Genomic DNA, 26175 nt, shown 5'->3' with positions numbered 1-26175 from the left:
AGTTTTGACTTCTGAACATTCCTGTGCTTTTATCCAAGTGTTAACACTACATTCTCTGTGCAAAATTTCACAAAAACAGCAACATTTCTTTCAAGGAAAGTTTTATTAATATGTTGCTTGACTACTCAATTTACATTTTCAAATAATTACATTAAAATGTGAAACAATAAGGTGCAACAATAAATCAAAGTTTATTACAAAAATATTTGGGAAATTAACTTCAATGTATTCTATGAAATATTCAGAAGAAGAGTAATTTCTATGTGAAAAATGTTAAAGTAGTCATAAAGCTACAAACCAATAGTCTGCATCTGTTTAAAACAATTTTCTGTCTAAATACAGCATAACTGTTATACATGTTTAATACAACTGAACTATTAAAATGCACAGTTGAAAAGATTAATTTTCAATATTTGTTTTCAGAACAAATAGTACTAAGCACTTAAGAGTACTGAGGGATTTATCACATTTTCCAAACAAGTTAAGCCTTGCCAGATGCTGCCCTACCTCTTAATACAGTGATTCATGAATTGTGAAAAATGAAATGCCTGGTTATCGTAGGATAGAAAGGAAGAGGAGAAAAATTCAATAAAATTTTATTGGATAACTAATGGAAAAATACAACGCTTTGGCAGCAAGCTGAAAGAGAGATGCAAATAACAATCCAATTCAGGTTTCGATACCTATGCTTATCCGAAGTGTGGAAGGACAGTATTTTTACATTAAAATGACAGGCAATGAAAAGGTTCTTATATACCAAGATTAGTGAAGTAATCAAAATTCTTTTTGATATGAAATTTGGTACTAAAATCCAAAATCCTCAGCATAGGATGCTCTTAAGGACCTTAAAGAACACCAAATCACAAAGCACAGAAAAACATAGGAAATGCAATTCTATACAAACCATAGCATGTTAAACAGTTTTAAAAATATAATTTTTGGTAATTTGATTCACACCAATACTTCGAAGCAATTTTCTGTCTCAAATGACTATCAGGATAATCGCCAATCAAAATACTGGTGCTGTTAATGAGGCACAAACATTTTTGGCATAACATTTTGTTTCTTCTATTTCCAAGGAAATGCACTTTTCCAAGCAAATGTCTATTTCAAAACCTAAATTCAGTACTAACTAACTTCGGAAAAGGCAAATGCTTGCTTATTTCAGTTAGATATATATCATAGGCTTGGTTAGTAACTACATGCTTTAAATGGAGTAGGGAAATAAAACAATTGCATGATTTAAGAAATGTGTAAGTAGAATCAGGCTACACTATATTGGTAAGGCAAGAAAACTTCCTCCAGTGCATAAGACAACAAATAATAAGACTTAATTAAATAAGTTTAAAATTCATGATTGAGGGTCCTCAAAGTTAATATTGTAACAGGAGTGAAGATACTGGACAAAGCAGAAATTCTCTCTAGTTCTAACAATGCCAAAAACGCAGAATAAGATGATATTTTTACAAGTTGTACATTAGAATTCTTACTGATTTGTAGTTGTTAATCAAGCAGCATGAGCACGAGGGGAATGCTCCTGTTAAATTGTAATATTAACTTTTAACGTCCCAAGTTCTACAAAAAGGCACAACATCAGTAATAAGTTACAACTTTAAACAATATTCTAAGATACTGGACAGCAGTAAAACATTGGAGTTACAGAATTCAACTTTCTCCCTTTTAAAATGGCTGGTGCAAATTTCAACAATCTTTTAGCACGACAAAGTGTCTTAGTCTTTCTAGCTGTGAAATTCATCATCCTCAGTTACTTCATTCCCATCCTTCATGTAGGATATTATTTTCAATTCAAAATATTGAGGGAGCTGGCAAGCTGAAGGCAATGGAATGAATGCACACACCATCCTGTAGCTGAAGATCATGCCAAAAGAGGAAAACAGTATTTATACAGTTAAGGACTATTTTCCACTTCAGTATGAGAGCACAATAGCTTTCCAGGACAGAACACCAAATTGCAAAACAGGCACACAGAATTACTTTCAATGGATGAAAGAGGATGATTAGCCATTCTCCAATTGAGGAAACGCCCCAACCTTGCTAAGATCTTATTTGGATCCTGAAAAGAATCTATTCTTTCACGCTGCAGAATCATCTCAACTTCTCTCACTCTTTGCTGCAATATATAATACTCAATGTATTTTGGACAATTATTTTAAATCCAATTGAACATACTTCATTACTTTGAAGATTAGTTCACATTTTGTCTCCATGTTCAATAATGACTAGATTGATGAGAAAAAGTCTAAGCACTAACATTTGAGTAACTTTGGTCTTCCGAGATAAATGCATTAATATTTCAATTTAAAATGACAAAGCTTTCAAAGTTAGCTTTATTTAGTAATGTGACATTTATTTTTCCTCGAGCCTTCAAACCACGTACTCAAACATATGCCTAGAATAGTTTAGTCATAGAAAGCATTTAGTTCCTTCAGCTAGATAAGAGCAGGGCAAGTGGAATTCTGCATATTTCATTTGCTATAGTTTACACTTAGATATTCAAGCCCTGAGATTTTCTAATAAAATATGCATTAAAAAAACTAAACCTACTGTTTTGCAATTCTATTAGATCAGCAGAGTAGAAAGTTACCAGACAACTATTGCTCCATCACAAAAATAAAACACACAACTGCATCCGTTAAATGGCCAACGACATTAGTTCATTAGATTCATACCAATACAGAGGAGAAAAAACCCTCCCTTTATTTCCTCATGGGTCTCTCACTGTGTGCACTATCCCAAATCAGATTCAGCCAAGTTGATGTTCATTCAAGCATCAGCCACTGTTGCTTGATATCTCGATGACAGAAAGTACATTAAACTTTGCTGCATAATCCACAGACAATAAGTTTTCCTTTCTTATGGAACATATGCTTGTGAGCTATTGCTCTAAATCACTTGAGCGCTCAAATGACATGGCGCACTGGAATACCTGTATATTCATTTGGATAATGCCCAAAAGAATGTTTGTTGTTTTAAATCAAGCTGTGATGCCCTTATCAGTGCAATATACAAGATGTGCTTAATAATTCACAAAATAGCAGTCGATGTATCTTGTGAAATACTGTCAAAGTCCTAAAGTATTTTAAAAAGCTGATCTTTAAAACATTAATTGATTTCATTAAATGTTGAGACCATTGTTAGTATATTAAAGGCTTTCACTATATATATTAGCTAATCACTGTGGAGATGCAGAATCGGTAGGTAAAATTGTTCTACAGATTTCAGTAATTTCCATGGAATTCAAAATGCTATGCAAACTTCCAAGTGATCCATGGAAAAATGTCTTTAGTCAGCTGGCACTCCGTGTTAGACTATTTTTCCATACAAGTTATTACTTATACATATAATGGAACAAAATATTTGAAATAACATGGTCAAGGTTGGAATTTATGGGCAGCACAATAAAAACTCAAAAATGACGATTCCCTTCATTCCTATACTGTTAGTACAAAATGTAAGCAAATTAATTTAAGTTTTGTTCCAGTCTCACTTTACCTTTCCAAATGAAAATATACTTCAATGAATAAACCTGTTTGAATAAAACTATTCCCATAATAAAATTAAAATTCCACACGAATAGCAGCAGTATAACAGCTAGCTTGACCACTAGCATCAAGAGTCAATTGGACATTAATAAAAAGCACAGTCTTGATGAATTTTGCCTCTTTTTTTTAAAAAAAGGACCTAGAGATGTAGTTAAACTGGATTTAAGCTAAAAGGGCAACAAGGTGGTGGACAATTAAATATTTCAGATTCAGTTCATTACCTACTTTTATCCACCTTTCCTGCAAAATAAGAGTGTGTTCAGAACTTCTAAAAGGCTTATCAGTTAAGCTTCATCCCTTGCGTATGCCACATCTATTCCCTCATAAATCAAAATGCTTTTGTAAACAAGTTATCCCGAGTACAGGTGGAAGTTCTTGCTCACAGCAAGAAAAACAGCCTGCAGCCAGCACTTCTGGCAGCATTGCAGCACATAGGCCCAGCAAGAATTTTGATAAGAGTTGCATTAATTTAGAGTTAACATGCAAAACCAGCCTTCATATCTTAACATGAAACATTTGTTAGTAGGATTCTCAGCCATATGTAATTTCAATTTTTTCAGTATTTAATACTTTAGACCACTGCAATTCCCGAGAAACCATCTACTTTCATTGTAAAACCCAATTAGTCTGTCATTCAAATATCCTCCCATACTAAACCTGTGCTTAGAGGTTAGGCAAAGTTATTCAGCACCTCTAAACTCTGCACATAAAACTTTAATCCTGAATGTTATTGAATACAGTAGTAGAAAATTGCATTATGTTTAGTGAGTAATTTGCTTTGACCTGATTTTAATAAGGCTCAAGTTGTAAATGTGAAATCATACAGGATTTCAAACTTGCCATTTTCATGTGCTAGCTCAAAGAGCATGCCACAACTTTCCAAAACATACTAACATTTATAAATACTGTATATATAGACATCTCTCTCATGAAACAAATTATAAGAAAGGTGTGCAAATCAAAGTGAAAGGATCCCTAAACCATTCTGCTTAGCATCAATTCTTTAAAAAGGTCAGCATACTCAAACCTGGCCTGTGATCCATGTAACGAATACACAGCTAAGTACAAAATGTACTGAAGTAGCCTCAACTTGATTACAATTGAGATTGACTTTCTACTGCAAAAAGACCACTTCAAATGGGACCTCTATCTGAGCAACCATTAAGGAATGTTATCACGACACCTTGGTTCTTAAGGCTCAAAAGTACTTTAAAGCTTGCAGCTTGCTCCACAGAAATGAGATTGCAGAAAGTCTTTCAATTCACAGTTTAAGGTGAAGCTGTTTAACAAGAGTAGACCTGCATTATTTATATGCACACAGCTGGAGGCATTAACATTTACATCCATGTCCTTCAGTATTCGGCGTCCCAAAAGCAAGGATCAATAAAAAGAGTAAACACAGATTTACAGTCCAGCATGGGCGCAGTAAATAGGTAGTTTGTGCAGAGCATTCCAAGCTGTAGAAGTATCTGTGGTCCTTGATAATGCATTTCGATAATGACTTTTCAGCTTCTTCAATCTCAGAACACATTTGCAGTGCTGCATTGCAAAGTTGTTTTCCAGTAAAATGTAACTAAAAGGCATTTCAGCACATCAACAGCACTATCTCTTCTGTAGCACATTACTGTCCTGCACTCATGCTGGAGTTAGCACTGCTGCAACTCTCTTCATATGTTGGGGGAGGATCTATTAAAAGACAAAACAACAGTCACAATGTGCAAACAGTTGCCATGTCTTTGCTGAGCAAAACTCTTTAATTGTTTTTTTTTCAAGTCATTAGAAACCTTGAAAATAAGATAGGAATGCAGGACATCCGTAGCCAGAGTTGCATTTACTACTAAGACATTGCTACTAGTTTAAATATAAAGGAAAAGATAAATCTTGAAAGAGCTCTATATTTTAGAACGAATAATAAAATCAGAAAACCTACCATATGGATATGCCCATGAACTATATTCAGGAGGTAAAATCAGAGGATTTTCACTAAGATCTGCAACAACAGGCCCATCTGCGTAGTAAGGGACTGTAGCACCAGTTGAAATACAAAGCATGGGACCAGGAAGCTGCTCACGAGTATTGCTTTCAAAGCCAGATGCTTGGCTGTAAGTATGAGGTGATAACGTCTGTTGCTGAGAGTGGCTTTTGGTTGGAAGAATTATATTATCCATGGGCTGATAACCAGTAGCCCCAATATCTTCAGCTGGAGGAGCTGTGGGGATTACTGTGGGTTGAACAGCTTGAGATTGCCTGGATGGAGTCAGCGGTGGACTGTTCACAGCAATATTTCCAATATAAATCGGTAAGCTGACTAAAATCTCTGGCGATCGGATAGAAACCTGTTAAACACAAAAAAAGTGCTCTCACTTTATTTCTGATTTTCCACAATCATTGCAAAGTTGAAAGTCTCATTGTATGATATTAGAATTCTAAAAGTAGTTAAACATCTAAAAGTCCCCTAGTCGGCAACATACTACTTCCTGATGTAAAACTAAGTTCGAGGCAATAAAATACTACATTTATTTCCTGGTTTGTGTTGAACAGGCAGTCAAATGAGACTCAGGGCCCATCACGATTAAGTCCAATAGTCACTGCATAGTTTTAGAAGTATTGAACTTAACAAAAAGCTGTGAATGTCTGCAGAACTGCATCAGAAGAGGAGGGAAAAACGAGAACTATGGAGCTTATGGTTTTGAAAGGAGTGGCATTCCAGACTGATATAATCTACTGTGAAGGTGCATACTAAACAATGCTGCCTCACTCAACAATGAGGTTAGACAAGTCAGGGTTTCTCTTATGTAAAGGTACTCCATCATTCATCATAATTGCTGGTTTTCATAACACTCTATTGAATGTTTTATGGCACCACAAAACTGGAGGATAAGCTGTTTAGGGGTGGAAGAATCAAGTTTATATTAATCTAGGAGACTGAATGGTCCTAGTTCAGACAGAGACTACTGACTAGCTTGAGTACAGGAGAACGGAAGGATAGGTAATAGCTGCTGACAGGACAAATGTAAGCACTTGGGGAACAGCTGTTAATGCTCAGAATGAGTAACACTTAATTGGGGAGAAAGTAATACTTGGAAAAAAGAACACGCATTGCACACAGTTCAAAGTCATAATTTAGAAGTTCTTCTCTTGATCCCTATAAGATGCAGTCCTCCTCTAATTGATTTCTATTGTAGCCCTCACCTTCACTTCAGACAAGCTGGCCTTGTCTTCAGCTGTTGTGACAGTGCTGCACCTTTAGCAAGGTTATGGTGTCCTTAGTTTCCCCCCCCCCCCCCCAAGAGGGATTGTAAAGGCAGAGGTTCCGATTAGTCTGAAAATTTCTACTTGAAAAGGCTTTTAAATTTTTGTTTAAAACACTCATACAATGAAAGGGAAGTGGCCAGTTCTCCCAGTTCAGGGTTCTTTTCTGGTTTGGTTTTAGCAAGCTGCTGGGGGAGAAGGTTCCCTGATTCAACAGAGGTTTTCTGGCCGATTCTCTCTCTGCAATCTCTCTATTGTAAGAACCTGTGTTTGAATTTACCTTTTTGCCAAGGGGTTTGTAATAGGATGTTGCAGGAAATCTGAACAGCTCTTGGTTAAGTTGTGATTTCATACCTGTTGAGTTTTCAAATAGTTATGTTATTCTACATTCAATTTTCTTTTGTTCGTGTGTAAATAAATTGTTTTGTTTAAAACAGTGGTTTGACCAGCTGTAACACTCCTGGATAATTCACCTTACATCAGCTTAAATCAACTTGAAAAGTTAGGACAGGGCTACCTTCTTAAAACGTTTTGAGGGGGTTTGGCCTAGTTCATAACATTATCTCGACTATAAGCTTCAATTTCCTCCCCAAAACTCACTGCTTCTTTACTTACCTGGCCCAAGTCACAGTTTAAAACCTTACTCTTTGATCAAGTATCTGTCCAATTGCTTCCCCCACTGGCGTGATGTCAATTTAGCCTGCTTCATTTTCATGAAGTGCAATGAGATGTTTTACTACATTAAAGATGTCATGTAAACGTCAATTTTTGTAGCACGCCAAAGCTCGAACCCACCACAAGTTACAATATTGTGTTTCAGCAGCTATTGCCAAAGCCGACTGATAAACGTTTGAAGATTGCAATATTTTGTTTGCAGGCACAAAGGAAAAGCTCTTAGGTAGACAAACTTTTCCGTCCTATATCATTTTCTAATTTACAGATACTTAATTATCATTCTCACCTGAATGAAATAATCTATTTGTATTAAGTTGCAACCATGTAGAGATGACTGAGGTAAGGCTGGTACGATGATCTGCTCCTTCCATTCCGCATGTTTCCATGATTTTACCCCTGACCCTTCAACCTCTGCAATTGTCCGCAAGTCATAGATTAAACGCTTTGATTTATAGGTAACTTTCTGTAATAAAATGTCAAAACAATATTACAAACCCCTTAGAGATGGATCAACTTCTTAAAAAGTTGAATTGCCAATTGACAGCTGAAAGAGTGACAGATTTTCACATTTTTTACCTTTAAATGTAACCACCAGGCCAAAATAGTTATATGTTATTTTGTAGGTAACCTGTACTCCCAACTAAAAGATCAGAAATTTTTCTTTAGCTTTTAACGAAGGAAACTCACTTCTACAGTAGTGTTCTTCATACAGTCTCAAAATTTTCCTGGATCCACTCAAAGTGATTCTCAAATCCAGAAGGTTTATTTCGTCCCTTTTGTTTCACAGCCTGTTAACTTTCAACTGCAAAATGGTGATTCATTGAGGACTTTCCTGGCTATTCTCCCTTTAGCACAAGTTCAATGCATCCTCCATCTCAACTGAAATCCTCACAAATGTTGCCTTTTTAATCCAAGCTCCTGCAAATATTCTTGCCCCATCAACTGTGGAATTTTTACTTCTAACTGCTCCCTAATTATAGGTAGACTGTACCTGAAGTTTCAGGGCATCTTAGAAACACTTCCCCTCCAAGGTTATTCTCTAAGGCAACAAATCACATGGGCTTTGTATTCAGATTGAAATTATTTAACTATTCTTTAGATCACATTTCTATTCTATCTTGGAATGAAATGGACAGAGTAACTGCTTACAACCTGACATTCTCAATATTTTCCGGAAACTCTAGAGAATAACGGTCATTGCCTCCAAGTGTGAATATTTTACAACTTTTTCCAAGGTCTTCCTTAAAACTTGAACTGCCTCTTAACCAGACCTGTTGGCAGACAAACATCAGAACAGGACCAACAGAAATAAAGCAAAACTCAATTATGGTTGGGGCAGAGGAGCAGGAAAGAATGAATATTTTGATTAAGTGTACAAAGTTAAAAATCACACATCACCAGGGTTTTTTTTCCAACAGGTTTATTTGGAAGCACTAACTTTCAGAGCGCTGCTCCCTTCATCAGGTGATGGGGGAGTATAAGATCGTAAGACACAGAATTTATAGCAAAAGTTCACAGTGTGATGCAACTGAAATTATATATTGAAAAAGATTATTTGTTAAGCCTCTCATCTTTTGAAATGACCATGTTAACTTGAGTTCTTTCATAAAAAGTTCTGGGATTTACATATGAAAGAACTGAAACTAACAAGGTCATTCTAAAAGATGAGACACTTAATAAACAATCCAGGTCTTCTTCAATATAGCGTTGACACATGATTAAACAGCTATAAAACAATTATATTCATGAATAATAAACAACATAGTTTGTGACTTTAAATTCCAGATATTAGGCTTTTGCACAGAGCCATTTTTCATTAATGCAAGCAATCTCAAATGCATGGAGTAGTTGCGTTATTTTCAGTAGTGTTGCTTCAGCTTATCATGAGTGAAAATTCAACTTTGGAGAAGCTCATGCTGCATGTATATATCTAAACATTACCTGAATGAGACTGGCAACAACAGTACCCATATCCTTCCCAGACTTGTTCTGGATTGCTGTCGTAAGCTGTATGATCTGCCCTGAAGTGTATCCTTTAAGATTAGTGCTCACAGTTAAAGCCACGACTCCACTCTTGACAATCAGGTAGCTAAACTTCTTAGTCATGGATACCACATTTGGCTGCTGCAAAGACAATGAAGGACAAAAAATATTTTGAAAACCAATCGTTAAAAGAAATTGCAAAGCATTTCACTGCCAAGGGATCATTTGACTGCCTTTATTAAGATACGCTCATATAATCTTTGCTTGTTGTTTTTTAGATTAGATTACTTACATCGTGGAATTTACTAGATGGCAGAAATATCCTGGCTATCAAAATGAATGAGAACTATGTGGTACAGTGAGTCATTTCACAATTTTGAGATCAAATTTGACCATTCCTTAATTGTTTGTTCTCCAAATGCTTCCAGGTAAAAACGCCCCAGTGAAGCTGGTGTAGCTAGCTTCAACTTAAAAATAAAAATGTTGTTATGTAAATAGAATCAGCGTAGCATTGAGAATACAAACAAATACTGCTGGAAATACTCAGCAGGTCTGGCAGAAGTTGACCACAGAAGAATCAATGTGAGATGAGGTTTTATTGACATGAGCTCCAGCATTGTAATCAGCTAGACTTTAGCGTACTTTGTGTTAAAAGGCAACAATTTCAATTTACTCCAACAGTTCATTCAAACATAATTTTACATTTTATAACCATATGTACAAGCTCTGCTCATAAGGAAGCTTACAACTGTGCAAAAATTAATTACGAAAGCAAATCTACTTTAAGTTGATTGCAAGAGCAGTCTTACAGGACAGTAAAAGATCTGATCACTTGTCCCATCATGTCCCATGCTGGCTCTCTGTGAAAGTAACTCATCAAGTCATCAAAGAGTTACGATTGAATCTGCCTTCAACACATGCAGGTTAACGGATTCCAGATTTGAACCATTCATTGCAAGCAAACATTGTTCTTCAGGTCAGCATATGTTGTTATCATACGCAATAAACGCAATTCAATGTTGCAATTTATGTCAAAGCAAACAACTTACCTCAATATCACTGACATCATTCAGGTTCAGCAGATTAAGAATGTAAAACACCTTTTCAGTTTTATAGTCTTTCGAGAATCGTGCAGTTTCTAATGCAGCTTTGACACGATAGCTTATCTTCCCAAAAAGGCCTTCAAATGAGGTGGGAGCAGTTGCTTTGAAACAGAAAAATTTTACACAAGTTAAATAATCATATGCTTTGCATTCCTTTCCAAAGTAACTGCAATATGAAATTCCAGAAGTGTTTTTAAACACTGGTGCACCCACTGACACACAGAAATGGAACAGCAGCATTCATATCCTCCCCAGGAATTTCCTGGATGGTTACCTTCAATTCTCCATATGTTGCTGAGAAATTTGCTTACCCAAGGGAGAGAAGCAGAAAGCAAATTCTGCTATACCTTTTAGTTAAAATTCTGGAGGAAATCTGCCAAAAGTCAAGGAACAAACTAAACAGCTGACCTCTTGGGCACAGAAGAGAAAATGACACATTGGAATCGGAGAAGTCAATTCAGTTTCTTTTTAGTTTAACCCAATCCATGAAATCACGGCTGTTTGTAACCTATAATGATGTCATGGGATGCACGTATCATTGGCTGGACAGCATTTATTACCCATCCCTCATTGCTCTAGATGTGGTGGTGGTGAACTGCCGTAAGTCCATTTTGTGTAGCTGCATCCACAACGCTGTTAGGGAGTGCCAAAATTTTGATTCTGCAACACTGAAGGAACAGTGATATATTTCCAAGTCTGGCTGGTGAGTGGCTTGGAAGGAAACTTGCAAATGGTAGTATTTCCATATACCTGCCACCCATGTTCATCTAGATGGTTGTGGTCAAGCTGTTGTCTTGGTAAATTTGTGATGCATCTTGCAAATGGTACACAATGCCGCTACTGAGCATTGGTAGTGGAGGGAGCGAACGTTTGTAGATATAGTGTCAATCAAGTGGACTGCTAGAATCATTGGAGCTGCATTCATCTAAGGAAATGGGAAGTATTCCATCATAATTCTGGCTTGTGCTTTACAGATAGTGGATAGGCTTTGGAGTGTCAGGAGGCAAGTTACTTGTTCTAAGCTTCCTAACCTAGGATGTACTATAGATGATACTTATATGACTAATCCAGTTTCGTTTCTGATCAATGGTAACCCACAGATTGTTGATACTGGATGGATTCAGTTACTGTTAAGTTATTGAATGTCAAGGGGCAATCAGTAGATTGTACCCTGTTGGAGGTGGTCTCTGCCTGGCACTTAGGTGGCACAAATGTTATTTGTGACTTTTGAGTCAAAATCTGGATATAGTCCAGGTCTTTCTGCATTTGGGCACAGACTGTTTCAGTATCTGAGGGGTCACAAATGGTGAGTATTGTGCGGTCAACAGACAAATCCACTTCTGACCAAATGGTGCCATTTGTGATACAGTTGATGTTTGGGCTTAGGCCACTACCCTGAGGAACTCCTGCAGAGATATCTTAGAGCTGAGATAGCTGACCTCCAAACACCACAATCTTTGCGCCAGGTATGACTGCAACTAGTGAATAGTTTTACTGCAATTCCCATTGACTCTTGTTTTGCTAGAGCTCCTTGAAGCCACAGCTGCTCAAATACAACAATGTCAAGGCATTCACAGAATCCCAACATGGAAACAGGCCTCAAAAGAGGAAAAGATCAAAACAAAGGCACTTTTAAAAGAAGGGAGTCAGACGAAAGGTAGCAAAGACATGGCCAGTGAGGGAGAGAGAAAAAAATGTACACTGCTAACTGACACAGCAGTGAATCTATAGTTACTGCCTTTGCTGTTTGAGTTCATTTATCTCTGGACATCGGTGTGCATCTAGGAAAAATTAACAGCGAAATTCACAGCTGACCTTGGAGGAACCTGTGTGGGAGTGCTCACAGCAGAGGAGCAGAGCGTTTTTAAGTGCAAACTTGCTGTCTGTCTACAGTAGTAGGTAGAGTGGGCTCTTTCTTGATTATGTGTTATTGAGATCTGCTTCTTGATTAAGTTTTAAAAATATAAACCATAAGTTAGCCTGGAGCACTGTTCTTGAGAGCAAAACAATGGTGTTATTTTAGGTCTATAGATTGTGAAGGAGCAAAGATGGCCTTTAGTATAGTGATATGCTCTTCTTGTCGAATGTGAGAGTTTATGAGAGTTTCGATGTTACTGATTATTATGTCTGCAGGAAGCGTCTTTGCTGCGAATCCTATCATATCTCATGGATCAGTTGGAGGAGCAGTTACAGGCATTAAGGAATTTACAAGAGCTAGGGGCAGTGATGGATGGCAGTTATAGGATGGGAGAAAAGCCGCAGAAAGAGTCAGGTAGATGGGTAAACTCCAGGAAAGGTAGAAGGGATAGGTAGGTAGTGCAGGAGTCTATGGCTATCCCCATTTCAAACAAGTATGCTGCTTTGGAAAATGTAGGGGGGGGGCGATGGATTCTCAGGGGAATGTAGCACGAACAGCTAAGTTTCTGGTATCGAGACTGGCTCCAAAGCAATAAGAGGTACATTGAGTTCCAAGCAATCGATTGTGATAGGGGACTCTAGTCAGAGGTATAGACAGAAGTTTCTGCAGCCAGCAGTGAAAAATCAGAATGGTGTGTTGCCTCCCAGGATCAAGTATCTCTCATAGAGGGTGCGGAATGTTCAAAAGGGGAGGGGGACTAGCAGGTCGCGAAACACATTGGAACTAACAACACAGAAAGGTAAAAATCACAACACCAGGTTATAGTCCAACATGTTTAATTGGAAGCACACTAGCTTTCGGAGCGACGCTCCTTCATCAGGTGATTGTCAAAAACAAACAGTTCTTCCTGGCCATATCGGAAAAACAAACAGTTCTTCCTGGCCATATCGGAAAAACAAACAGTTCTTCCTGGCCATATCGGAAAAACAAACAGTTCTTCCTGGCCATATCGGAAAAACAAACAGTTCTTCCTGGCCATATCGGAAATCTCTTCGAAGATTTAAACTAGAAAGGTGTGGGAGTGGGACCCAGGGACAGTGAGTAAATAGATCTATCTGAGACTGGCACAATTGGGAAAAGGAGTGAGTCAAGCAGTCAGGGCAGGCAGGAACAAAGAACAAGGTAGGACTGATAAATTAAACTGCATTTACTTCAATGCAAGAGGCCTAACAAAGAAGGCTGATGAACTCAGGGCATGGTTAGGAACATGGGATTGGGATATCATAGCAATTACTGAAATGTGACTCAGAGACAGACAGGACTGGCAGTTTAATGATCCAGGATACACATGCTATAGACAAATTAGAAAATGGGGACAAGAAAGGAGGGGGGAGTGCTGTTTTTGATAAAAGGTAGCATTACTGCTGTGCTTAGGGAGGATCATCCTGGGAATACACCCAGGGAAGTTATTTGGGTGGAACTGAGAAATAAGACAGGGATGATCACCTTATGGGAAATTGACATGTATGCTCAAACAGTCAGGAAATATATAAATGCCAGATTCATTAGCCATACCTGCAAGGTTGAGCAAAACATCACCCAATCACAACACAAAGTCATCCAATCACAACACAAAGTCACCCAATCACAACACAAAGTCACCCAATCACAACACAAAGTCACCCAATCACAACACAAAGTCACCCAATCTCTCAAAACTAATCACAACATTATCAAACCAGTAGATAAAGGAGGAACCGTCGTCATTCAGAATAGAACAGATGACTGCAAGCGTACCGACAACTGAACAATCAGGAAGACTGCCGGCAACTATCAGCTGATCCGACCAAAGAGCACACCAGTGAACTAAACACATTCATCAGGATCTTGGATCCAGTCCTTCAGAGTTCCCTATGCACCCTCATCCCACATGCTTCTCGAGTAGGCAATTTCTACTGCCGTCCGAAGGTACACAAGGTCAACACACCATGACTTATCAGGCAACAGGACCCTGTGAGAGAACCTTTCTGACTATGTTGAAGGCATCTTGAAACCCAATGTACAGGGGACTCCCAGGGTCTGTCACGACACTACAGATTTCTTACAGAAACTCAGCACCCACGGACTAGTCGAACCGGGAACATTCCTCTTTACAATAGATGTTTCAGAACTCTACGCCAGCACATCCCACGATGACAGCAACAGCCTCAGTACTCAATATCAACAACTGCCAATCTCTGAGCACCAGCTTAGAACTCATCCACTTTATCCTCGACCACAACATTTTCACCTTTGACAAGCACTTCATCCAGGCACACGGAACAGCCACAGGGACCAAATTTGCACCCCAATATGCCAACATTTTCATGCACAGGTTTGAACAAGACTTCTCTACACAGGACCTCCAACCAACACTATACACCAGGTATAACTGACGACATTTTCTTCCTCTGGACCCATGACAAGGAATCACCGAAACAACTACACAGTGTTATCAACATGTTTCATCCTAGCATTAAACACACTATGGACTACTCTTCAGTAAATGTCTCATTCTTGGACACATACATCTCCATCAAGGACAGGCACCTCACTCTACTGCAAACCCACAGATAACTTTACTATGCTCCTGAATTTGCTATAACTTCCCAACTTCTCCAGCTTCCACCCGAAACATGTTAAAACAGCTACTTGGAACTCAAGGATGCCCCCTCAAGAATGGGGTACGACGCTCAACTCATCGACATACAGTTCCACAGCAAGAAACCGTAATGACCTCCTCAGGAGACAGACATGAGCTGCATCTGACAGGGGACCCTTCGTTGTCCAGTACTTCCCAGGAGCTGAAAGACCTCACCATGTTCTTCGCAGCCTGCAACACATTATCAATGAAGATGAGCACCTCACCAAGAGACTTCCCCAAATCTCCACCTCTTGCCTTTAAACCACCAAACCTCAAACAGATCACTGTTTGCAGCAAACTGCCCAGCCTTCAGGGCAACACCATACAACTCTCCATGCCACGTTGGGACACCACCCACCACGTATGTGGCAAGTACTCATGTTGTCTATCGGCCAACATTGTCTATCTCATATGCTGCAGGCATGGATGCCTTGAGGCATAGTACATTGGCAAGACAGAGCAGAGGCTACGGTAACTGACGAATAGACACTGCACAACAATCACCAGCCAGGAATGCTCCCTCCCAGTCGGGGACCACTTCAATCGTTTGGAACATTCGGCATCGGACCTTGGGTGACCATCCTCCAAAGCGGACTTCGGGACAGACAACAATGCAAAGTGGCTCAGCAGAGGCTGATAGCCAAGTTCGATACTCATGGGGACGGCCTCAACCGGCACCTTGGGTTCATGTCACACTACAGATGACCCCACTGCACGCACACTCACGCAGACACTCTCTCATAAGCTCACACATACACCCCCCAACACACACACACCTACATCCGCATGGCCATTCCCGTTTACATTCACACATATATACACATTCTCTCAGACACTCACCCCCCCACAAACTCACCTACAAAAGTTTGTGGGGTGAATTTGTACTTGCAGAATTATATTTTATTTTGCACAAGAACTGCATGAATCCATCCAAGATTCTGTAAACTCCTTTCTTAGAAATAGAACCAGTCTGAACATTGGGAGACAGACAGACTTTAACCTCACACCTTCAATGCATTATCTGAGCTGACACGGCACATATTGTTAAAGTTCACTTGAGAACGTAACTCTAAAGATAGTTTTGGGATTTACATAAAAAGACCTGAAACCAACAAGATCATTCTAAAAGATGAGAGACTTAAACAATCCATATCTTCAATATATCATTTCAGTTGCATAACACTAAACTTTTGCTATAAATTCTGTGTCTTATGATCTTATACTTGGCAAACACCTGAAGGAGAAAGTGAGGTCTGCAGATGCTAGAGATCAAAGTTGAAACTTTATTGCTGGAACAGCACAGCAGGTCAGGCAGCATCCAGGGAACAGGAGATTCGACGTTTCGGGCACAGGCCCTTCTTGCCCTGTGGCAAACACCTGAAGGAGCAGCACTTCAAAATCTTGTGCTTCCAAATAAATCTGTTCGACTATAACCCAGTGTTGATATTTTTAACTTTGGCACCTCCAAATCATTACATATAATTACACATTTACAGATTGTTATTTGGTAGAACTTGAGTATTTCTGAAAAAAGACTGCCAAAACTATTCATCTTGCAATCAGCAAGACAAATCACAATACCAAAGTGAAAGAAAAATCAGTTATTCTGTATGAGGGCAAGGTGGCAAATAAACTAATTGGCAGAGGCATTGTCATAGAGAATGCACCACTTAGTAATCGCTATCAATTAATTAACAAGTTTTGTTTAAATTTCGTACAAGCCTGGTTGACTCAGTTTGGTCAAGGCATTGCTCTAGAGAAAATGAACAAAAACAGATACCACCTATCTTGCTGCACTGAAACAGGTGCAATGTGCATACATGCTCTGCCTGCAAGGAACAGAGCCTGTATAGTCATATATGCAGCCTGTGGTGCACCTAAGTGCCTGACTAACAATCCTAAATTGGTTGAGAACCACAATTCTCTGCAAATGATTTAACAAATGTTGTTAATTTGCATAATTGATGGACTGAGTCTTGAGTTCTACAAGCCCAAAATAGAGTTAGGATATAATCAGCTATAGTCTTGTCTGTTTGATAGCTAGCTGGAGTATCATTTTGGCAGCGTCAACAGATATGAAGCTGCAAAACCACAGATCAGACAGCATCCAAGCAGGAAAGTTGATACTTCTGGCCGAAACCTGTCATCAGGACCTTTCCCGCTGTTCAGACGCTGTCTAACCTGCCGTGCTTTTCCATCTTCACATCTATCGACTCTGGTTTCCTGCACCTGCAGTCCTTACCTTGTCCATCTTTTTGGCAGCTTTCTACTAGTGATGAACACCATTTGGGCTGCTGCTTAGTAGAAGCGTGAAACAGTTCGCCTCACCCTTTTGTAGAACGCAGCAAAAACATACGAGAGCTGAGCTTACCAAAGATCCATTAGCAGCTCTATCAATTTGGACTTACATGGTGTCATTAAAACTGAACACTACGGAGAGAACTGCTAAATTCACAAGTTATGTGAATACTGATTCACACAATGGCAGTGGAATTAGATCACCACGGCACATAGGCAATTCTCTACCACTGTTGAACTGCAAACTGGCCTTCCCTGTTCAATATACAAGTTGGATTTCCTACAGCTCCATTCTCAAGATCAATCTTGTTGACAGCCTTGTAAATAGCTCCAGTCCTATCTATTCAAGTGTTAAATGCTATAACAGCATGCAAAGTCACCCTGCAGGATGATGGCTACCTTGAATAGATCTCTTACTGCATATCGCATAAAATCATGAAAAGCCTAATGTCATCAGTTTTGGTCCCAAGTTGACAACCCTGGAAGGGTAAGGTATCTCAAATGTGAGAACAGATAAAACTGGCTGTTTCAGACTGTTATTATAAAGGAGCAACACAAGTGGTGTTTGCACCCAATAGGAGCAGCAATGCAATATTCCCCATTAAAACATGCATTATCCACACCAATTTCTTCTGCATTAACTCGTTATGAATTATGATACAATCTTTCCTAGTTTAGGATGAAGGGGAAATTGAGAGAAATTAAATGAAATAATAAATATATGTAGTTCCAACCATTAATAAAAGCTTTCCAAAAAAAAAATTCAAGAATTGCAATTCTAAAGTCTATTGAGTTTAGTGCATATACATGCAATGTCAATTCAATTAGAAGGATTAAAGAGTATAAAAGGGAGCAATTACAATACGTCAGAGTAGCAATTGATAGTCTTGGGCAACATACACTGTCCACAAAGCTGGGAAGGCTAATACATCACATGAATAAATTTTAAAAACACAGGATTAGTCCTTAACAAGGAAATACACGCTGTTGAATGAAGATCGGATGATGAGGTATGTCTGTCATTGTGGTACGAAGAATTTGTCTCATTTCACAACAAATTTTATAAAAATCAATGAAAATTAGTGAACACTTTGCAGGAACAGTCCCACTTCAAAACAGAATTCTCACATTGTGCAAATTTATTTAGTCATAGGAACTACAGATATAGCTCAGTATCTGTAAAAACAGCTGAGTTTAAATACTTAATATTTACCAAATTAAAAGTCAACCATAAAAAAGGAATTGAAGAATACAAACATTAAAGGCAGCATATAAAAGATAGATGAATGGAATTTTGGTAGACAGTTCCAAAGCAGCAACAGCACGTACATATGAAGAACCAAATGTCCTTTACTACTGACACCTCACAATAAGGTTTTCACCATTTAGTCATTTAATTGCAAAAGATTTAAACATCTTCAAATACATAATTTTATACTTACCAGGAAGAAGAAATTGAAAGGGGTATGTATACTCTCCAGCTGCAAGGGATCCTGTAGAAATATAGGAAAGAGCTTTAAAATCTTAACTGAAGGCAGGTAGCTATCTTGTTTACAGCAATAATCTTAACAATATCAACACCTGAATGTAACAAGACTCTTAATTCAAAAAATTAAAGATTAAATATCATGTGCTCCATAATACCTTCAAAATCCAAAATGTTGCAAAATGTTTCTCAGGAATATTATCAGACAACATTTAACAACAAAATTGAGATATGAGGAGAGTTGACCAAAAACTCAGTTAAAAGTATGTTTTAACAAGTGTTTTCAAAGGAGGGAAGGATAGAGACAGATAGTTAGGCTACTTTTGGAATATTGTGTGCAATTCTGGTCTCATTTCTATTGGAAGGATATCTGGTTGGCATGGACGAGTTGGACCGAAAGGTCTGTTTCTGTGCTATACATCTCTGACTATGTTTAAAGGAGAAAATGCCAGAGTTCAGGGCCTAGGTACCAAATGCACTGATGCCAAGGATAGGACAATGAAAATCAGGAATATCCAAGAGGTCAGAATTGATGAGTTTTGGCGTATATATCTTGAGGGGGTTTCAGACTGAGGGAGAGAACAAAGAATGGAGAAGATGAACAATCATAAGAAATTAAAACAAAGATGCCTGTCAAATTAGGAACCAATGTAGTCAGTGATTGTAAGGCTTATGAGAGAATACTTCTATCTCAACTGACTTCCAGTCCCCATATCTTGACTAAGCTCAAGTTCACAGAGGGCAACGGTAAAAGGCTGACCAGGCAAGCATTCGCCAATTGAGATTAAAGGTAACAGAAGGATGATTGAAAATTTCAAGCAGATGGGCCGAGACAGAACAACGACCACTGATATTATAGACATGATCGGAGATGGTATGCATTTGAAACTTCAGTCCAGAATGCAGAAGTTGCACGCCATCTGGTTCTGCCTTAAACAATGGCATGGGATAAACAATGAGTCAATTACTTGGGAAGGCAATTCATGACAAGGACCAAAAACATCGATTTATTTAACTAGATGTTATTGCTTATTTCATAATATGCCAAATTGGAGGCCTCAGAGAATATGATTTGAAGGTTTCAGTGTTGGACCAGGGTGAACAAAGTTTAAAAATCACAACACCAGGTTATAATCCAACAGGCTTATTTGGAAACCCTAGCTTTCGGACAGGTGATTGTGGAGAATGTCAAGGGAGATAAAAGCATGGCAAAGCTGGGTGTTGTCAGCATACACAGAACTTAGTGTTTTTGTGGAAACAGTGAGTGTCCCTACCTATGCCTTAACAGATTGATTAAAATATGCTCAGTGTGGAATGCACAGAATCAGAATGTTTTGAACTATGCCAAGTGGCAGTACGTAGATGAGAAACAGACAGTGGTGAGGAGGAAAGAGAATATTAAAGACAATCTAGAATTGAAAAGAAAGTCCTTTGCAAGACATTCTCTGGTAATGGCTGCATCAGAATAGTAATGCAATCAGGAAAGGTATTTCCTCCCAAATAAATAAGTGGGATAATGGAAGAGATGATTTGGAAGTATCGGCGTTGGACTAGGGCATATAAGGTTAAAAATCACAACACCAGGATATAGTCCAACAGGTTTATTTGGAAGCACTAGCTTTTTGAGCGCTGCTCCTTCATCAGGTGGTTGCGGAGCATAGAAGAAAGGTCAGTGTGGTTAACAATCGTAGAAGGAGGTGTCAAAAGGTTGAGATTAAAGAAAGAGATAATATTCAGTGGTCAGTGAAGCTCACAAGAGCTTCATTATGTGAAACTCCATGTGCTTTAAAATTTTGGTTACTGCATTTGTGGTAACTAGGATGGTTACACTGTGCAACTGTGTATATTATGCGACACATCCTCCACTAGCAAATAATGTTGGAGGTATAACTTTGGAAAAATGAGACTTTTTGTCATTTCTCAGATATCTGCTCATTATGGGGACAACTTGTATTTCTCCTCAATACTTGAAGTTTGTAAATGTTTTAAATATTAGCAATCCATGAGCTGATCTGTTTATTTTCAGGCAGCATATATGGGAATTATCAGCACTCAGCATTACTGCAGGATATCCGATTATATATTCCACTTCTGACCACAGCTGTCAGCTCTCTTAAAACTACTTACAAAATGTTCTACCATTTCCTCCAATTAAGTATTAGGACCTCCAATTAAGTATTAGGAAGAATAAAGCCAACACCTGTGGCTCTTGCTACAACAGTCATTCACCTACCTACATGCTCAGTGGACTAAGTGCATACAACCTCAGTTTCAGTTCTGAACCCAATTATTCCATTACCAAGAATGCATGCTTTCATGACCATAACATCCGCCATCTAATTTGACTAAGTATGGCATCAGGAACTCTAGCAAAACTGGAGTAGATGGGAAATGGTGGGGGAAGACTTTCAACTGGTAGCAGCTATACCCAGCACAAAGAAAGATGATTCCGAACAAAAACAAATTCCTGGATAAAGTTCAGCAGGTTTGGCAGCACATTGGGTTGATGCTCCAGGTCCAATGGACCTGCATGGGACATGGTCCTAATCCTCATCCAATGAGGAATGCACAATGGGTTGGGCTATGCAGGGAATTTAAGTGTTATGCTGCACTATCCATGCTTTTGGAGTTCAACTAATAGGTTGCATTAGTCAAACCTACAATCAAGTTGCTTATTCTCTTAAGCTGGAAAAAATGTAAACAAAAAATGAAAACTAAAAGCAAGGAAAAGTTATTTCATCAGCACACACTGAGGCGTTACTGAATTAGTAGCTTGCGATCAAATTCAAGAGTATGCTGTTGCATATTAGTTTTGTTAACCATTTAAATCATATGCACATGCTTCACCAAACAAGGCAACCCACTATTTTAACTAACATTTCTATAAAATTCAATCATGGGAACATGCAAAGATTAATAATACTTATGCAGGAATATGGGAAAAATGTTCTTACTTCCAGACTTAGCATAGCAGAGAGTATGAATGCTGTTAAGAGGTGCAATGCTAGCCCTAAACTCAGTTGGTGCTTTCACACAGTCCATTCAGAGAAAATGAAAACAAATTCATTGCTGGAACATATAACTGCACATAAGGACTTAGGCTGAACAGAGTCTTCTAGCATTAAGCAGAGAACTGCAATCAGAACCAATGGACGACAACATCCATGCAATACTGAATTTACTTTGCAGTTCTGCCACAAACTTTCTACTGTTATCATAAATTTCTTCAGTTGGAGATTTTCTTTTAATCTGGCAATGTCAAATTATCACAGCTGAGAAAGTTAGTGACTTTTGCTGACAGCATTTAATCAAAACTATCAGAAATGCCTTCTACCGCAACAAGATATTGAGCCATGGTGGACCTAAAAGATCCCATGTCAATATTAGAATGAACTGCAGCAGCATTCACCCCATTGTCCTTGTCAATATTAATCCACCACCTCAGTACTGAAACACATCTCATCATGACCACAGTGCTATCTGTAGGAACTTGCTCAGCATGAATTTGTTTCCATGTTCCTAAAACAGTTTGTACACTTCAAACAATCCTAATTTGCACGCAATTATATGAAGGCAATTTTGCCAGTTTGGCAGACAGGCCCTAAATATAGATGAACTTAACATGTATCCCAATTTTAAATCAATACAAATCTTAAAAGACTTCAAAAGGTCATGCCAAGTTAGAATAAACTTCTATGGATTTCATTCAGAAATTATTGCAGGACGATAGGTCTACAAAGATTATTTATTGTAACAGTTTGTATTATATCATGCATGTTTTTATTTTTAACTAGACTAAGCATTGCTTTTTACTTTGTCAAAATAAAAGATCCATTTGAAGCCCCAAATTTCCAATCCTTCAGTACAGAGTTTGAATCACTGAAAGATACAGTGTATCACTAAATTGTTTTAAAAATCCATTTTCATCTAAGAAATTTGGCTTCATTTGGAGCTAAAATTAAGATAACCTGCCTGACTTGAAGCCTGTGTATTAGATTTTAGAGCCTACCCTTAAAATGATCCTTTATCAAGCAAAGGATAACTTCAAATTATTCAAAAATGAATCTCTCTTGGATAAGCATGGACGAGGCCTCTGCTTGGAATGAGATCAACACAATCCCCCAGCTAATTACTAGGTGTGCAGTAGGATGTGTTCTGCTGCGGGGGGGGGGGGGGGGGGGAAAGAGATGTTTAAATTAATTATTGGGGCAGCTTGCTTGTTAATATTATTCACAAACTAGTGTTTTGCTCTGGTTCAGTAAACTATTGCAATGCAATGCAATTCCTTATGCATTCACAAACAAAACAATGGTTGGAACAATATCTTTACTTCAAAAATATACTTTATTCAAAATTATTTTGATATCTATACAATTAGTGATGCCATACATACGCATACATTCCATTTCTTTACAGAGAGAGATCGGAATTAATCAGTTGGAACAATATCATCAGCAAGGGTAGTCAATGCTGAACTGCCCCCTCCGCCACCCCAGTAGCAGGTATGGTTATTATCTGGGGATATTCCACATTTAGATGCACGAAGCTAATTACCAGAATCTATGCAGTCTACATAAACAAATTTCCTCAAGGAACCCTGCATGAACAGTCTAATTGTAATTTGTGGCAGATTTTATAACACTATTTTGGCAATTGACTAGAGTTGACAACAGCTGCGGCCCCAAGAGTAAATATCACCAATCAGGTCCACAATCAAGTCAGCAGTGTCCCACAGCTATTTGCAGCTCCCTCAACTGTTGTTAAACCTGACAATAGGATTGTGAAATCAGGTGCAGACTCAACCCTACCACTGAAATTCAGTGCAATCTGAAGATACTGAAAGATCACATCGATAAATGCCAAAGTTCCTAACTTTAACATGAACAGAGATGAAACAATCACATCCTAAGAAACTGGTGCCCATAGAATACAATAGTAGAATGGCACTTCATTAAATATTAAACTGTAATTTCTATTTGCTACAGTGATGGGGATACAGTTGAAGATGAGAATTTGTAGGTACAAGTGAGGAAAATACTTTAAAACCACTTGTGAAATAGAACAGAATAAGTAGGTAGCAAAAACTTAAGTGCCCCAGAATTAACATTCCACTTTGGCTGTTTCAGGAATCTTGCTGGAATGACTCATTTTCATGTTGAAACTGTACATTGTTCCCAAAGACTCCTCTGAATTTTGTCTCAACATTCCTTGTTGTAATAGCTGTTTAAAATCACTCAATCTTAATTTCTTCTGTTATGCAGTTTCATTAACATATTTTGCATCCAACCTTCCTAAGACACAGTCAGATACACTTTGAATTCCCTTCTTCCCTTGCTCAAGTCTTTGCCCAGATTCTTCCACACCACCTTTTTCCCGATCCCGAGTGTACTAAATACTTTTCCGAAACCAAAGTCATTGCTTCCTCCTAAATTACAAAACATTTCTGAACTATTGTATTTTTTCCTGTTCTCAAAACAGAATTCAACACTAACACATGATCATCTGTAAAATCATACCACCAAGCAATGCAAGTCCACTGTCATATTGACTTGACCATGGGAGAGCAGTATCTAAGGTTTCTAATTTATCTTTCCCCACAACCAGCCAAATTAAGGCTCACCCCAAATCTAAGCTAAGCACCAAAATAAATATTTTCACATAAGCAATGTAAACAGAATGTAATCAGTTCCTCCTTAGATCATGCAATTAGAAACTCCAATCTGATTTCTACTAATTGATAATATAGAGCACAAATTTTTCAAACAATTTACTTTCAAGATACACATGAAACACCATTATACAGGCAGCTGTAATTTGGCTCTTATACTCAGATCTTAGCAGGTGGTTTCCGAAACTGCAGGTCAGAGAACTATATGCAGAGCTGTCCCAAGAATGCTGGGAAAACCCCCATCCTCACATCCTGCCCAGAGATTCTTCATGTGTTTCGAATTAAACATAGATTTCCTCTTCTGCTGCTATTGAGGCGTAGAGTAGGCTGGAGCTCAGGACTGGCTCAAATTCTGGAGAAGGGTCACTAGACTCAAAACATCCCTCCACAGATGCTACCAACCTGAGTTTCTCCAGCAATTTGCTTTGAGAACCTGTCATGTGCGATTCCTAACATGAAATTCCTAGAACTTCTAAAGTGTGCTCCTTTATTGAACTTATTGATTTGTTGAATGAATCGACGGATACCTTTCTCAGGAGGAGCAAAACAAGGTTTTGTCACAGTAGAGCAGGAAAGGGAAATCACTGGCAAAATCGGTGGGATAGTAGAATAATTTGATTTGGCACAAGAGGCTACAATAGTGACATTTCCACAATAGCAGAGGGCAACATAAACATTTAATATAGGATTTGCAATTTTAGCAACAATACACGATTTTGATCTAGCACATTAAACTATTGAAAAATTAGCAAACAGTAGCATTAGCATCTCAAAGAACTGTCCAAACTTTTATAAAATCTTCATAGGATCATGGAACTTGCAAATTTTTCAGCATATGAAATATATTTTTTCATATAGAAAAGGGGATAACTGCTCTGAGGAGAATTAAAGGTATGATCGAGAGATTATATAGAATGGATTGAGATCACTGAAATATAACCATCCATTTAGTCCACTATACAAGGTATTGCTTGACACAGTGTACATAATTAATTTCCAGGTGACATTTTTAATCATAGATGGATGTCATCTAAATACTTATGTTAGGGTTTCTCAAGAAAATAACTCCATTGTTTAAATTTTGAATGGGAATAACTGCAAAAAGCATTGGGAGCAATTTGCTAACTAGCAAAGCCTACATCAAAACAATGCAACACTATTTGACCACATTTCCCAGCTGCACCCCCTCCCCACCCCCGACATACAATAAGTAGTACTTTTACTTGTTTTTTAATAGAACAGAGGACTAGCAGGAACTCACTACTACAGAAGTAAAGGTTTACTAAGTCATTTGACTTCCACATTCTGCTTATAGACAGCCATTTTTGGACTAATTGACTTTCTCAATGTGGTGCTTTGTTTTTCAGCTGTTGCTGCACAAATGGTACATACTTAACCTGACAATGCAAATGCATATTTTTTTAATTGCTACAACTGCAATCAATAAGTTTGAATTCTGCAAAGCAAAAAAAATACCTCACTGGATTAGCAATCTAGAAATTAAACCATACTATTCCCAGAATAATCAAAACAAAAATTTTATACAATTATGCAAAATTCTTCAATTTACCTGATCTTAAGACGATGGCCAAGAGAAACCATGGTA

The 26175-nt window shown here is 38.1% G+C and overlaps 1 protein-coding gene across 2 annotated transcripts in view; it reads right to left on the bottom strand.

The window, feature by feature from the left end:
• Positions 1-174: 174 nt before the first annotated feature.
• Positions 175-26175, bottom strand: part of arrdc1b (arrestin domain containing 1b) — a 60541-nt gene continuing 34540 nt past the window's right edge. For both annotated transcript variants that reach the window (XM_043719983.2, XM_087998489.1), the window contains 6 exons: positions 18858-18908; positions 10523-10677; positions 9432-9614; positions 7777-7953; positions 5494-5899; positions 175-5249 (listed from right to left, as the gene is read on the bottom strand). In XM_043719983.2, the coding sequence (XP_043575918.1) occupies positions 5185-5249; positions 5494-5899; positions 7777-7953; positions 9432-9614; positions 10523-10677; positions 18858-18908 (1037 nt within the window). In that variant the 3' untranslated portion in view covers positions 175-5184. The remainder of the gene's footprint in view (positions 5250-5493; positions 5900-7776; positions 7954-9431; positions 9615-10522; positions 10678-18857; positions 18909-26175) is intronic.

Source organism: Chiloscyllium plagiosum, unplaced genomic scaffold (assembly GCF_037043375.1).
Source record: "Chiloscyllium plagiosum isolate Xiang-an unplaced genomic scaffold, Cpla_swu_hap1 HiC_scaffold_21, whole genome shotgun sequence".
Taxonomy (NCBI): domain Eukaryota; kingdom Metazoa; phylum Chordata; class Chondrichthyes; order Orectolobiformes; family Hemiscylliidae; genus Chiloscyllium; species Chiloscyllium plagiosum.
Note: the sequence above shows the minus strand (reverse complement) of the source record. Positions and strands in the feature narration are given on the sequence as shown.